General features: G+C 35.4%; 1 protein-coding gene and 1 long non-coding RNA gene across 9 annotated transcripts in view; both read right to left on the bottom strand.

Annotated features, from left to right (window-relative positions):
* The window catches only part of LOC141376138 (uncharacterized), a 1,062,333-nt gene that overhangs the window by 641,337 nt on the left and 406,700 nt on the right, over positions 1 to 14,296 (bottom strand). For 2 of the 8 annotated variants that reach the window (XM_087268008.1, XM_087268027.1), the window contains one exon: positions 7,030 to 8,467. The exons of the other annotated variants lie outside the window; for them this stretch is intronic. In XM_087268008.1, the coding sequence (XP_087124134.1) occupies positions 8,410 to 8,467 (58 nt within the window). In that variant the 3' untranslated portion in view covers positions 7,030 to 8,409. Of the gene's footprint in view, positions 1 to 7,029; positions 8,468 to 14,296 lie in introns of those variants that run through there. 8 annotated transcript variants of the gene reach the window in all.
* Positions 1 to 14,296, bottom strand: part of LOC147842379 (uncharacterized) — a 463,094-nt gene that overhangs the window by 81,463 nt on the left and 367,335 nt on the right. The gene's annotated exons all lie outside the window — the stretch shown is intronic.

Below are 14,296 nucleotides of genomic sequence, written 5' to 3'. Positions count from 1 at the left end.
AAAAAATAAACTCTAAAATAAAAACTGCTAAATTTCGCTACCTATAACCCAAAATAAAAACTCCTGTATAGTTGTCCCACAACATTCTGTCACTCAATGACACTTGAATTACCCTGTCAGCAAAGTCTTGTGGCTGGAAATGGGCTTTTTACAGTGTCTGATATAATGTTAATGTTGTTTTTGTGTGTTTACATAGATGAATATGGCCACTGTGTAAATACACAGTACAGTTAACATCTTATTGCCACATTATATTGTTATGATAACATGATATATGCCTTCACTGATTTCCTGATGATAAATAGCTACAAAATACAGCCACTAGAATAACGACAGCCGTCGCGATCATCGATTTCATGTGAAGCAAGAGATCACAATGACATATGATGACGTGTGCAGGTGTTGTAGTGCTGTCCTGTTTCTTAGGGGTTAAATTTGAAGCCCTTCCCCTTCACAGGGGAACAAAAATAAAAACTGGTATTGGGTTTAAAATAATTCATTTGGCAACAATGACTTATTTGACACAACAGAAGGAGGACAGAGGAGTTCTAGCTTCCACAGCAGCTCCATGAATTCCTAGTATGGATTCAGGTAGATGCATAATGGCATAAATTCATAAATTCATTCTTTTGAACAATTTGAGGTGCTACTTGTCAATCTATTTGTTTTTTGTTTGTTTTTTTTAATTGCATGTAAGTTTACTTTTAAAACTGCCCAAATTTTGTCAAACTGCCCAAGCCATTTTTTACACGCACACTTAAGTTCAAAACTGCCCAATCTAGCAACACTGAACGGATTACTTGCTCAAATTCCAAAAGTTTCACATTTTTTAAATTCATTAAATTTATATTTTTATTTCAGTCTTCACAATAAGATTGCAGCTACTTATTTATTGCACATTTTTTATTCACACAAAAACTGTAGAGGTGTTACAACAATGTTAGTTATGGCAAGCATAAGCATACTATTATACAAAAAAATATACAAAATCAAAAAATTTAAATAAAACATGACAGTGAAATCGATGCATGAAATAGAATTAAATATGTATGGAAATACACACATGTTTATGAGAAAACTAGAAAAAGGTGTGCAACACAACTAGTAACCATGGAAACAAATAAGTGGCAAAATGTGAAAACAAAACAAAGGGTAATCAATTGAAGCAAACTCAATATCATTTCATAATACTGTATACTGATGAGAAAACTGTAGTTGTCCATGCCAGTTACTCATATTAGGTAATGTAATCTGACTACTACTTTTAGATGACGTTTTATCAAACTTATTTTAAAATAACCACATATTTATCATATTGATATAACCATTTCATGATATCAGCATAAAATAATAACCTTAATATTACACAGAGATTTGGAAGAACTGCAGTTTGTGTGCTCATTAAAGCTAACAAATAATTCATCAAAATGTAAAATACAATATATTATTTAAAAGTGAACATACACTAAAAATAGAAATATTTTGTTTACCCAAATGTCACTGTGATCATTAACTGAAATCAGAGAAGTGAATATATATATATATGTTGTTAAATTGTTAATATGTTATCTTCTTCATGTATATTTCAATTAAATTTTTTATAGGGGTTCACAGAAAAATAAAAAACTTTTGGGAATCTCTGCATTGCATAAACTAACATTTACAGTATAAACATGAATTTAAATAAAAAGTTAATGAATGCCTCTGAAATATGATCAAGACAGTGTTTAATAACTATTTATCACCAGTGTGTATATTAGTAACATAACATAATTGTTTCAGGCATGGTTAAGGGTATAATTCAGAAGCATAGATCCAAAATTAATTTCCATAAAGTTCACATCTGCTCACCGCCATTCTATATTGGGAAAATAGGAAAATCTAAGCAAACTAATAAGATTTTTAGAAAAATGAATACAGAAGAAAAAAAATAAAGATCCTGTGAAATACTTTGAAATGTGCATCTTTTATTCAATGTTTGGCGTAATATCAACCAAATCATGTAGAGAGGGTGGGACACAATGTAGCTCCTCCCCTTAAAAAAACAGGTTTTATCACCTTTCCACCTTACTTAAAGGGGGTGGGGCATGTCAGACACTAGAGAGCAATCGATTGGTCATAATTTGATGAGAAACTGAAGTATGAGGTGATGTGAGCAAAAAAGCGTTTGATCCATTTAGACGGAAGTGAAAAACTTCAAGCTTTACATGTTTATATCAGTTTAATATCTTCTTCAAGAGTTCACACTTAGCTGATGATTGATTATAAAGCGAGTTTAGCATGCTGTCCCGGGAGAGAACCCTGAGCTCATAAGATCATCTAGCACGGGGCTCCCTCCCGTTTGCAGGGCGAGAAGGGAGTTTAAGCTCAGGTAGGTCTAGAGAACTCCCCCTTATTTAGAGCTAATGACAGATTATAAATTGCTTCATAGGGATACACTGCTGGTTAAGAGCTCAACTATAGTGCTAATTCAGATTGATGAATTCACTTATGACACATGCTTTTGGACTGTGGGAGGAAACCCGGTGGAGCGAGCACGGGGAGAACATGTAAATTCCGCACAGCAACGACAACTGTTCTGTTAATGATTTGAACCAGTGTCATTCTTGTTGCAACAGTGCTAATCACTAGGCCACCGTGCCACCCTATATAGGCAAAAGTGGAGAAGTAGGGGAGGAAGGGCCAAATTCTTCTCGGCGAAGATAACTAAAGTAAGTAACTCTGGTTATTTATAGTGCGGTAGGAAGTATCTGATTGATGAATCATGTGTATTTTAATGTGGGACCAGCCTTGATCAGTCAAGCAAGCGCTCTTCTTGAAATGAGTTTATAAATAAACTTCACCAAGCACAAATTTTGTCACTGTTTTGATGTGCACTAGCTTACAGATATCCTAAAAAACAAAAATACTGATACTAACATCTAAAAAGCTTTATTTCATTTGAATAAAGAGTCTAAAACAGGGGTGTTGAGGCAATTTGGAACTAAAGTCTGCACACCAGCGGCCCTCTAGGACCGAGTATGGACACCACTGGCCTAAAACATAAAGATGGCTCGTTATTTAATCGTTGCTAAAAAAAAAAAAAAAAAAAAACAACCCCGCTGGTGGAGTAAAACGTTTGCAGAATACTGTATTTATGCTCAAGTGTTGATTCTAAAGAGTTTATATGGTGGAACATTTAAATAATTAGTATTGAACACAAAGCACAGGTATAGTGAAACTGTGCTCATTATTGCCACAACTACACTTAGATTTGCTTATTAAATATATAACCCAGCGATTGAAAGTTCAGAAGTCCAATGATCAAAGTTTGCAGATTTCAAAGCACATAACTTTATAAGAGCCAGAAGTCAAATATCAAGCAATTGCCATCACTAACAGTTAACAGATCTTCTGTTAAAGCTGCTTGGATTGAATGCAGCATAATTGCCTTATAAATGCCCTGTACTGTATTTGAAACCAAGGTCGTACAATGCAATTGTTACTGTACATTTAAAGCATATCCATAACAATCAAAGTGTGGCGAGGAAAGGAGCGGGGGCAGGTGTGTGTGGTAAATTGAAAGCAGAATAGGAATCTAGTGGCACAAATTGAGCAGCAAATAAAGTTAGATTGAGGAGATCAGAAACAAAGGAATACAGCTGCGCTCCGCTCCTGCCATCTGTGCTTTCTATAAATTTAGCGAATGGGTGATGAGGTGAAAATTAAAGCAGCTTAACCGAAAGTTTTGTTGCAACTTAAATTATCCAGCTCCATCCACACATATGGTATTTAGCTCAATATATAACATTTTGGGATCATTTTAATGTGAAAACGCCTTCCAAGAACATAAATGTGAAGGTAAGGCGTTTGGAAATTGACTCAAGGCCTGCCAAACACACATACTCACACATAGACAGATGGGTTCAAGGCATTTTGTGTCGCTGCCCTATCCATTAATCTCTCTAGAGACATCACCTCGTCAAATCACCTCTTGTTCGGTCGTATCTGTCCCAAAACAACATGACTGTCTGGTGCTGCTGACTCACAGTGCCACACACACAAACACTCTGTCCCCCAGTGTCCCCCTGGCATTGGCTTTTACCCAGAATGCCATTTCCTGTGCCTTGATATGATCAGCATTGGGAGCAGAAAGCCCTCGACATTCTTTTCCCATGATTCCCGAGTGGCATGTGGGGTGCTGGAGGTGGAGGCATGGCTGCTGAGCTCAAGATTATTAGCCTCTACATCAAATTACTGCACAAATATTTAGCCAAACAAGCTTCGGTTGCCGTTTTTGTGACTCACTGCTCTGTTTTCTTGTGCAGATGCATTATTTCTGTCACCATTCACTCACTCGCCACTTCATGCGGTTCAGTCTTGGTTCACACGGCTCATGTAACTTCAATTTTGTTCAGGTTTCTGAAAATTTACATTTGGTATATTTTGTTTTTGTTCCAAGGGAGAAAGCAATACAGTTTTGACCGTGTTCAGTGAACAAACAATTCCTGCAAAGGAATTCTGTATAGGATCTCAGAGAGTTTTAAAAACAAACAAGAAGTTTGCTAGATTTGGTATGAACCAGTTTTATGTTGGAATATTGTAGTTGTGAAATAAAAACCGTGTATATCCTAAATCACAGTTTTTTAGGAAATGAGAAACCCTGTCTGTGTTTTAATAAATAAAAAGGGTCATAATAATGCATAAGGTTTTTATATGATTAAATATGGTATTAATGAGGTTACATATATTTGTGATTAATTACTGCTTAAAATTGGACACTATAAAATTTATTACTGAAAAACCCTTTTCACTAGAGAGAATTATGGAGCCGTGTGACATATCCACGTCTGCAAAATTACCCCATCAAATATGTTTTTTTTTTTTTTTTCATTTTTATTGGTTAGAAGTTGAGATCCCAGGAGAGGAAAGCCCTGACTATACCCTGGGGTATGAATAATTTCAGGCTTGACTGTACATACACTGTAGTAGGTACATCTATACAACTGCTTGTTAACCCAAGTTTCTAATAAGCACATGGCAGCAACTCAATGCCTATAGGCATGTAGACATGGTCAAGATGATCTGCTGCAGTTCAAACTGAGCATCAAAATGGGGAAGAAAGGTGAGATTTTTAACCACAACTATCAACCACATTCTGCGGGTGCAAATGCCTTGTTGATGCCAGAGGTCAGAGGAGAATGGCCAGACTGGTTCAAGCTGATAAATAGGCAACAGTAACTTAAATACTTTAACTACTACGTTACAACTGAGGTCTGAAACTCCTCCAACCTTGAGGCGAATGGGCTACAGCACCAGAAGACCACACCGGGTGCCACTCCTGTCAGCTAAGAACAGGAAACTGAGGCTGCAATTCGCACAGACACACCAAAATTGGACAACTGAAGATTGGAAATACGTTGCGTGGTATGATAAGTCTAGATTTCTGCTGCTATATTCAGATGGTAGAGTCAAAATTTGAAGTCAACAATATGAAAGTATGGATTCATCCTGCCTTTTATCAATGATTCAGGCTGGTGGTGGTGTAATATAGGGGATATTTTCTCAGCACACTTTGAGCTCATTAGTACTAATTGAGCATTGTTTAAACGCCACAGCCTACCTGAGTATTGTTGCTGACTATGTCCATCTTTTTATAAACACAGTGTACCCATTTGCTACCAGCAGGATAACACATCATGTCATAAAGTGCAAAACATCTCAGACTGGTTTCTTGTACGTGACAATGAGTTCACTGTACTCAAAGGGCCTCCAGAGTCACCAGAGCTCAATCCAATAGAGCAACTTTGGGATGTGTTGAAATAGGAAATTCACATAATGGATAGCAGCCAACAAATTTAAAGCCATTGTGTGATGCTATCTATCAATAAAGTGTCCGGTTAGTGTATTTATATGTAATATGTCCTTCTGCAGATGAGAAACTGTAACTTTGGGTTGGTTCAAGGCTAACAATACTTTAACAAATACTTTTGTATATGATGTCACTTTATATTTTTAAAAATGTTTCCAAATTTATTTGCTGAATGGGGTTATTTACATGCTGCAAATGCTGATATACATAGTTAGCTGCATGCTAGTTAGTGAGCTGAATTTACTCTATTGTACAATGACAGAAATGTATACACTAACATTCATAAATGTCCTGCTGCAGGCTAGAAAGAATAACTACTTCCTCTCTACTTCGCTCACAAACAATTTTGGCAAGGTTCAATAAATGATCAATGGGGCATTTTATGCTGTAAAGTCACATATTCTGGCAACATCTTGAAAACGGTATCATATTCCCATTAAAAAAATAATACATAAATAAATGAAAGTCAAAAATATGGAGATGATGGAGAAATTCTAGTTTCAGCCAGAAGGCGACAATGTGCTATTCGGGGAAAAAAATGAGAGCAATTCCATTCCTAAGTAATTTATTTTATGTCAATAATTAATTCTCTATGGAATTTATGAAATCCCAGGCAAGAAAAACATTAAAGGTTAAGCGTGCCCTTGATGTGAGCAGGACATTTGTCAGACATTCTCATTCTCTCTCTCTCTCTCTGTGGACTTTTCAGCAAGAAACTGTGATCACAGCTCCTTGTGTTCCCATGACAACCAGACACCGTTCAGATCAGACAGGTTCAGGATTTGCCCAGGACGCTGACCTAAATCAGCCTCTCCTTGTGCTGCAGCGCATAATTATATGATGACAAAATCATCAATTGTAACTTGTGTGTCATGTGTGTGCATGCATTTCAAACAAAAGACTTTCACATCAATTAAGCCTCATAGAAATTCCAGTCTAACCTATGATAAGCAGATGTCATGATTCTCTTGAGTGGACTTGGCTCCAGTATTTAAATCCTCTAGTATACAACATAGAATGAGTTGAAATATTATTTTGCATGTGTGTGTGTGTGTTAAGAGACAAATGCTGTTACTAAGAAAGCAGAACATTCCTGAACAGAAGGTTTAATCAAGACAGCCTTTATGAAGTGCCGGTGTAACAAAGAGGATTCCAAATTAAATTTTTTTTTTACATGTACAAGCATAGCAAGAGACAAAGAGAAAACGAAAGAAAGAGAAATAAGACAAAAGAATAGTAAGACCTGTGAAATTCTACTTTAACACCTTTGAATATGTCAAATGAATTCAATGTACAAAGCTCAAGTGCTAACAGCTTGAGCTTTTTTGCAGTTTTAAAATCATTATGAGAACAAATCCCTTGTTATCTGATATAAAACCCATTAAACTTTTATCTAATCGAAGTTTTATCCAATATAAAATGTACTTAGCATGATTTCTCCACCGTTCAAATATCTCTTTCTCCCGTTAAAGCTGTGATTTGTCAAAATCTGCCTTTTACATATCACTTAGATTATTTCAAAATAGTATAGGACAGGGGTGCCCAAACTATTTCTAAAAAAGGGACAATAGCCAATTAACATTGAGAGCCGTGGGTCCAAGGTAAATAAGCCAACCTATATTATATTAAAGTTGCCATGAGTAATTTCCTAATTTATTTCATGAGATTTAAAAGTAAATAAAACAATTAATTTCAATAATATCAACTAATGCAGTATGACCTTTAAAATGATAACATTGCAATAATAACATAAATCAAACATAACACAGTGGATCTCAATAATGAATACAACATGCTCTATCTGTCAGGTAACAGTACGAACATTTAAACTAAGTCTGATTAATTTAAACCATTTAATTGAAAATGTTTAATTCAGTTAGCTTTTAACAATAAAATAAACAAACAAAAGGTTACAACCTTTAAAAGATGCCCAACATTCCTCCTCTCTTCTCAGATGGGATGGCGGGCCAAATCAAAGGCCCTCGTTTGGGCACATCTAGTATAATACTACGTGATAAGTCAAATTATTTAAGTAACTTTTTATTTAGATAAAAAATAAAAGCAGTATTGTTTGCATGTATAGATGTATGAAAGGACAGAAAAAAATCCTTAGCCCTGATTAACATTTTCCAAAGGTTAAACACCATCTTACACTAGTGAAAGAAAAAGAAAACCTTTGAAGACCCCTTTACTGTTTGATTTTATTTTATTTTTTAAACGGCAGATGACATAAATAACTGGTAACATTATAAGGAGTAAGTGTAAATGAGATCTCTATCTTATGCCCATATGATTATTAATGTTTCTCTGGGCAGCGTGCTATCAGCTGATGGCTGCTCGGCTGCCGCTAGCGGGCACATGTAACGTGTCATCACTTCTTACCGTGGCTTGTCATCACTTTCTCCTGCGGCGGCTTCCGCCTTTGCGCTTTATGAATGTTTCATAATGACAACACGCGGTTCATCTGATGGAGAGTCTGAGTGAGTGAGTGTGAACGGGACGATCCCTGCTGCAGCTCTATTAATAACACACAAATACAGAAATCTCCAGCACGCTCATTAATGCACTTCAAATGTGCCAGAGAGCTTCATCTCACTGTTGAAGAACTGGCAGCCACTGGAAGAAAAAAAAAAAGTGTTATTGTTGTTTAAAGATTCCCTGCGGTGAAATCATGTTCATAACATTGTTTACATGTCTAGCTGCTGTTTTTAATACGCTTAAAGACAAACTATTTGCAAATTCATTAGTGAAGACCACTGCTGAGCATTTCATTGTACAAAAGACAGTACCAAAATGATTTGAAACTACACTAGCTGCCTGCTATTACAAACATGTAATCAATCCAGTCAACTGGTGGGTTAGGGGGTGGGGGGTGTACCTGGGTTATATCAATGGACAAAATGTTTCTTTTTTTATACATTTTGGCTAATTATTCATTGCAGAGGCTTGATAATATAAACAATTGAAAATAACTTTCATGCTGTGTTCACACCAGATATGACGCTTGCAAATAAATTGTGCTATTAGCACATAAATAGACGCAAACATTTTGAGTCTACTCACTTCATTCGTAATTAGATTCACTTCACAATAGATTCTTGCCTGTCTGCTTGTTGACTCGAGCTTCATTGCTAATAGGCTAACATGGATTTCATTGAGATAATAGCTGTGCTGTATGTGCTTTAGGAATGCTGAAAAACATCGTAGATTTGTTTGGCGCCGTGTCTGAGTCCACTAGATCATTTCAGAGGTACACCAAGACCTATGAGTTCATCAACTCCTAATCCGATCCCAGTTTGATGACTGTTGTCCGGTGTGGACAGGAGGATTTCCCCTTGTAACAACAACAACAGGCACTATGTCTTAATCATGCCCATACTAGAGCAAGCTGCTAATTGGTTAACGAGGCACAAATCTCCGCTAAAGTTCAGACTTTTCAACTTGCGTCATTTGATTGCCTCATTCGTACAAATAGTCGATTTGCATCTTTGCATTGACTTAACATGTAAATCACTTGAGCTTGACGCTTCATCTGCATCTGGTGTGAACGCATCATCAGAGTGCTTTTTTGTTTATTTATTTATATGCCACCATTGTATACATAAGGGCTTTCCTTCTAGATAAACTTTTTTTTACAGCTACAGGAAGTACTGCCTGTTTCCAACATTTTTGCTCACCAGGAACTGGGAATTGCATAAACTGTACATCTACATTATGTCCACGTTATCATAAAACCCAACACATAATGAAAAAAACAGCAGTAATCACAGCATCCAGCATCCTCCAGATACTGAACACAGCAACTGATGTCTACTGCAAAAGCTCCTCATGTAAAGTCCAAAAATACTAATTTATGAAAACAGCAACATCATGCAGGTGAGCACTACATTTTAGCCTATGAACATGTGACCACTACTTTACCAAAACAAAAATGGCAGACAGACACACAGTATGTATATATATATATATATATATATATATATATATATATATATATATATATATATATATATATATATATATATATATATATATATATATATATATATATATATATATATATATTTGGTATAATATCAAGTGGCCTGGCATGCATAACAGTGTTTTTATTGTTCAGTTTACAATGGCATCAATATTTATGTGTGGTTCACTGTACAACTGTTCAAAAACATATCTAATTTCCATGACTAAGTTCAGTGTTTTTATAGATTTTATGATCATTTGCCTTTACCTGCTGCTTTCTATATGTTCTAAAGCATTTTTATCAAAGAAAGTTAATTTTTAAAAGGTAGATGACCGAGACATGCTTTGTGTAAATTTAATTTATGTTAATATAAAAGAGTCAATGTTTCTGATGGCAGGTGGTAGTAGGTTCCAAAAACCAGGGAGCAGAGCAACTGAAAGCTAATAATATCAAGTATTCTGTTCAAAATTGGCTTTTTACAAAGATACACATAAACAGGCGTATCACCTAAACCACCCTCTATAATCATTCTCCTTTTTTTTCTATGAAATCAATTTCTGCCTCAAATATATGTGGCTGTATTATTCCTATATTGGCACTTGCCATTGTGTAGTGTTTACTACTTCAGCTGAGTGAGTGAAAGTGGAGCAGGTAGTCTGAGTTGGTGTGACTGTGTGGAGGCATCCTCATTTGCATATTTATGGAACCACAAACATAACATTTTATAGAAACACCAACTAACACTGGGTTAAAGGTGAACATTTAGGCTGTATCTAAAATCACAACTTGTCTACTTTAGAGTAGGTGAAACATGACAATAGACATATGTCTGAATACATGATCCTGAAAACAATCATTTCACACACATTCATACTTTATATAATTGTTAGTTTCTGCAAAGTAATTATTTATTCAAATTAAATAACTAATTAAGAAAATGTACAATTTCAGAAACTCTTAAATTTAAGTACCAATTTTTACTTTTAGCTCGTGGCTTATTAATAGGGCCAGACCGAATCTGTGGACTTCTTTTGCTATTTCTGAAGAGAAATTTGTAAAAAAAATAATTACAGATTTATGTGAAATGATTTTGGTTGTACCATAACTAAAAACCTAATTTATGAAATAGAAAGTAATAGCATTGTAATTTATATTTAATGTTTACAATGCAAATCCAATTAAATCCAATTATTTGGTAAACAAAGCAAGTCTCTCATGTAATATATCTACTAAAAGACAGAAAATGTTACTTAACAAACAGTAAATAAATGAACATTTTCATATTTGTCAAGAATATTACTAAAATTAACTATAAATATGATAAAAAAACTGAATAAATATACATTTACACAGATTTACACAAGTAAATAACTAGACTCAATGATGGCCTAAAAATCTGCGGACTTCTGCCTTCACAGATTCTGTGTGTGCCTACTTATTACCTGCCTATTAAAACACATAGTCAACCTGATCTTACTCCACTGCATCTCTATTACGTCTACCTATTTCCTTTAGTATTAAAGAGCCCCTATTATGGGTTTTTGAAAATGACCTTCCATGCAGTGTGTAAAAAAAGTGAATGAAAACATCCAGCTGAGGTTTGAGTCTGAAAGTCAGCCATGTTTAAAACTATTGACTCTTTAATAAAATAGTCAACTCAGAGTCAAATGAATGAATTGAGTTGGGTTTGAATCTTTTGCTTGAATGAGTCAACGTCGATATGGTATATCACCAAATATGAAGTACCGGTTCTGGTCAAATGTAAACGAACCTTTCCCTTCAGCCATTACAGCAGAGGCCCTTTCAGCTGCAACCCAACACCCCAACCCAAAACGTCATGCATGCTGCTTCCTTTACCAGTTTAAACATGCTGCTGATCCTCTGCTGTTTGCCTTTGCTATGGCCATCATCAGCTATTCATACACGCACGGTGTGGTCAATTTTCAAAATAGTTAAACTTTTGCCACTGTGTGGATTAATACTGAATGTGTGTCGTTGTTATTGCTTGGGGTAAGGTTTGAGAGTAGAGTAATATGCTGGTCGTTAGCTGCATTTCTTTATTGCATTCCTGCATTGGGCTCTCACATACATTGTGTGCTACTTCATAGCCATGGTTGGCATTTCTCTCCATTACACGCTGAACGCAGTCGATCAATCACAACAGACTGACTCATTGGACCAATCAGCGCAAATTAGCTTTGCGTTAAGGAGGGGTTTGGGAACACATGAATCTCTGAACAAATCATATGGGAGTTGTTGGGATAATTAGGTCAAATTAAATGCATATCAAAACACAATGAAAGGGTTTTTTGACCTTGCATGCATATCAGCCTGCTGTTGGAGACCCCCAAAAACAAAATATGAACTTTTATAATGCAAAATATGGGCTCTTTAATAAGCAGCAAAATACAAGTTTTTTGGTTCGTTAATAGCAAAAAAGGTACCATAAAATAAAGTGTGACCACAATTTTGGAATCAGCCTTATAGTCGGGTTTTAAAGCCATACTGTATTAAACACTATTGAAATGAGGTAGTGAGAAACTCGAAGGTCCAATATAATGTGCAGCATTACTTTTTCCAATCCTGTTTTATAAAGTTTTTGTCCCTTGCAAGTTTTCCAGACGTGTACATTTTGGACATTACTGTCAAAAACTAAATATGACACTAAACTGATTAAAATCTAAAAGGTATTAAATTATAACTGATGGGGAAAATAATAATTGGTAATACCGACTATAAAATATGGATCGTATAGGATAAAATGAGGGATTGCCGGCAGATAAACACTTCTAAGCGTATTTCTCAGGGATCGAGTGACATGAACAACCGCATTTAATATTTCATTAGTTAGAGCCGTCTGAATCTATTCATGGAGAGAAACAGAGAGAGATTCTAGAGGTCTGATGTGTGTCGTGTGGTCAGCAGTCTTCAGTGGGCCATAAAAACAGCTATAAAAGTAATAATGGCTTCAGTGAGGACGGATGAAAAAAAGAAGTGAAATCAATGACGGGGAGGACTGAGTAACATATAGCCTGTGTCTCCTTTTACATCCATGACTGCCTTGACAGGTGAGCTTGGGTGAAGGAAAATGTATATTACACGACAACGTGCTGATGAATCAGAAACATAGCAATCATTCTGAAGAAGACCGATACTTTGATTAAATAATACATATTCAGCTCTTATGTGGTTATTTTCATCCAACATGTTTACATCTGGAGTCTGTTTTAAATCAGTGGTTGCCTGATTAAAATGAAGCATGCATGTTCTTACATGTTATGCAAATGACATCTGTGGCCAGCTAAATAGGACTCTACACACACATATATGCGTGCACACACACACACACACACACACACACACACACACTGGAACACACTTTCATTGAGCAGAGTGCAATGTCACATTAATTAACAGCATGCAAAAACTTTCAGCATTAGTTCTGTCATATGACATAAAAAAATGGTGTGGGATGAAAATTTAACAGCGAAGGTTCTATAAAAACACTTTTTTATAACACAAAGCTTCATGAGGGCCAGAGTTGTGAGTGGTAAAATGTAGATTTACTGTAGCGCTTAACATGTTTTCATCTCACTTATGTCGAAAACCCTAATCAAGATGAAGTGGTGGAATGATTAAGGCAAATTAAGTCTATTTTGATTATAAAAATGGGTTAATTTGAAACTATTTTTAAGATATTACTCGTGTACTGAGGTACTGAATAGGTCTGATGCAGAGTGTCATCTGGAGGACATCTTTAACAATTAAATATATGATAATGATTATAATGACAATGAAGATTAGTGCTTCTTCATTATAACAAGAAATCACCATAATTATCATAATAATAATTGCTGCACAATCATTTTATACTGTAATTTGCTAATGTGTTGCAGTTTTTTGAGAGCACCATCACATACAGTATTTGTAATCAAAAATTTAGGAACACTTTTTAATAGTATACTTTAGATATTCTATTACATTACAACTAAATGAAGACTGGCAGTCATTAAAGTATTGCTTGACTGTCTGTGAAATTTCAGTCGTTAGGATGATCAGAAGATATTTTACTGACTATAACGCTCAGTTTACACCTGGTGTTTTCATTCATCCAATTTTGGCCATTTTCCTGAAGTAGTATGGGCTTTTTTTAATCTTTTGTCCAAATACAGTAAAAAGTTTACCCATTTAATATATGAACCCAAAATTAGACAAAAGATAAATACATTACATAGAAAGCTTTCATTTCTAATCTGACAGCTGTAAAAACTAAACTACAGTAGGTTTGTGTAAAACTGAAGCTGATAAGGGAACATGATCCTTTCATTCATTCATTTTTCGTCGGCTTAAGCCTGGTTTACACTTGAAGCATCCGCTAGTTCGCATCAAAGTGTTTGAGGAGGTTCACTCACTCAAGCCAACAGTTTGCGCAGCATTTTCTTTGAGTTGAGATGAAACACTTTGAAAAGATTTTGTCTGAA

Source organism: Danio rerio, chromosome 9, assembly GCF_052040795.2.
Source record: "Danio rerio strain M-AB ecotype USA chromosome 9, GRCz13ab, whole genome shotgun sequence".
NCBI lineage: Eukaryota > Metazoa > Chordata > Actinopteri > Cypriniformes > Danionidae > Danio > Danio rerio.
The sequence above is the reverse complement of the archived record's forward strand: the minus strand, read 5'-3'. Positions and strand labels throughout refer to the sequence as shown.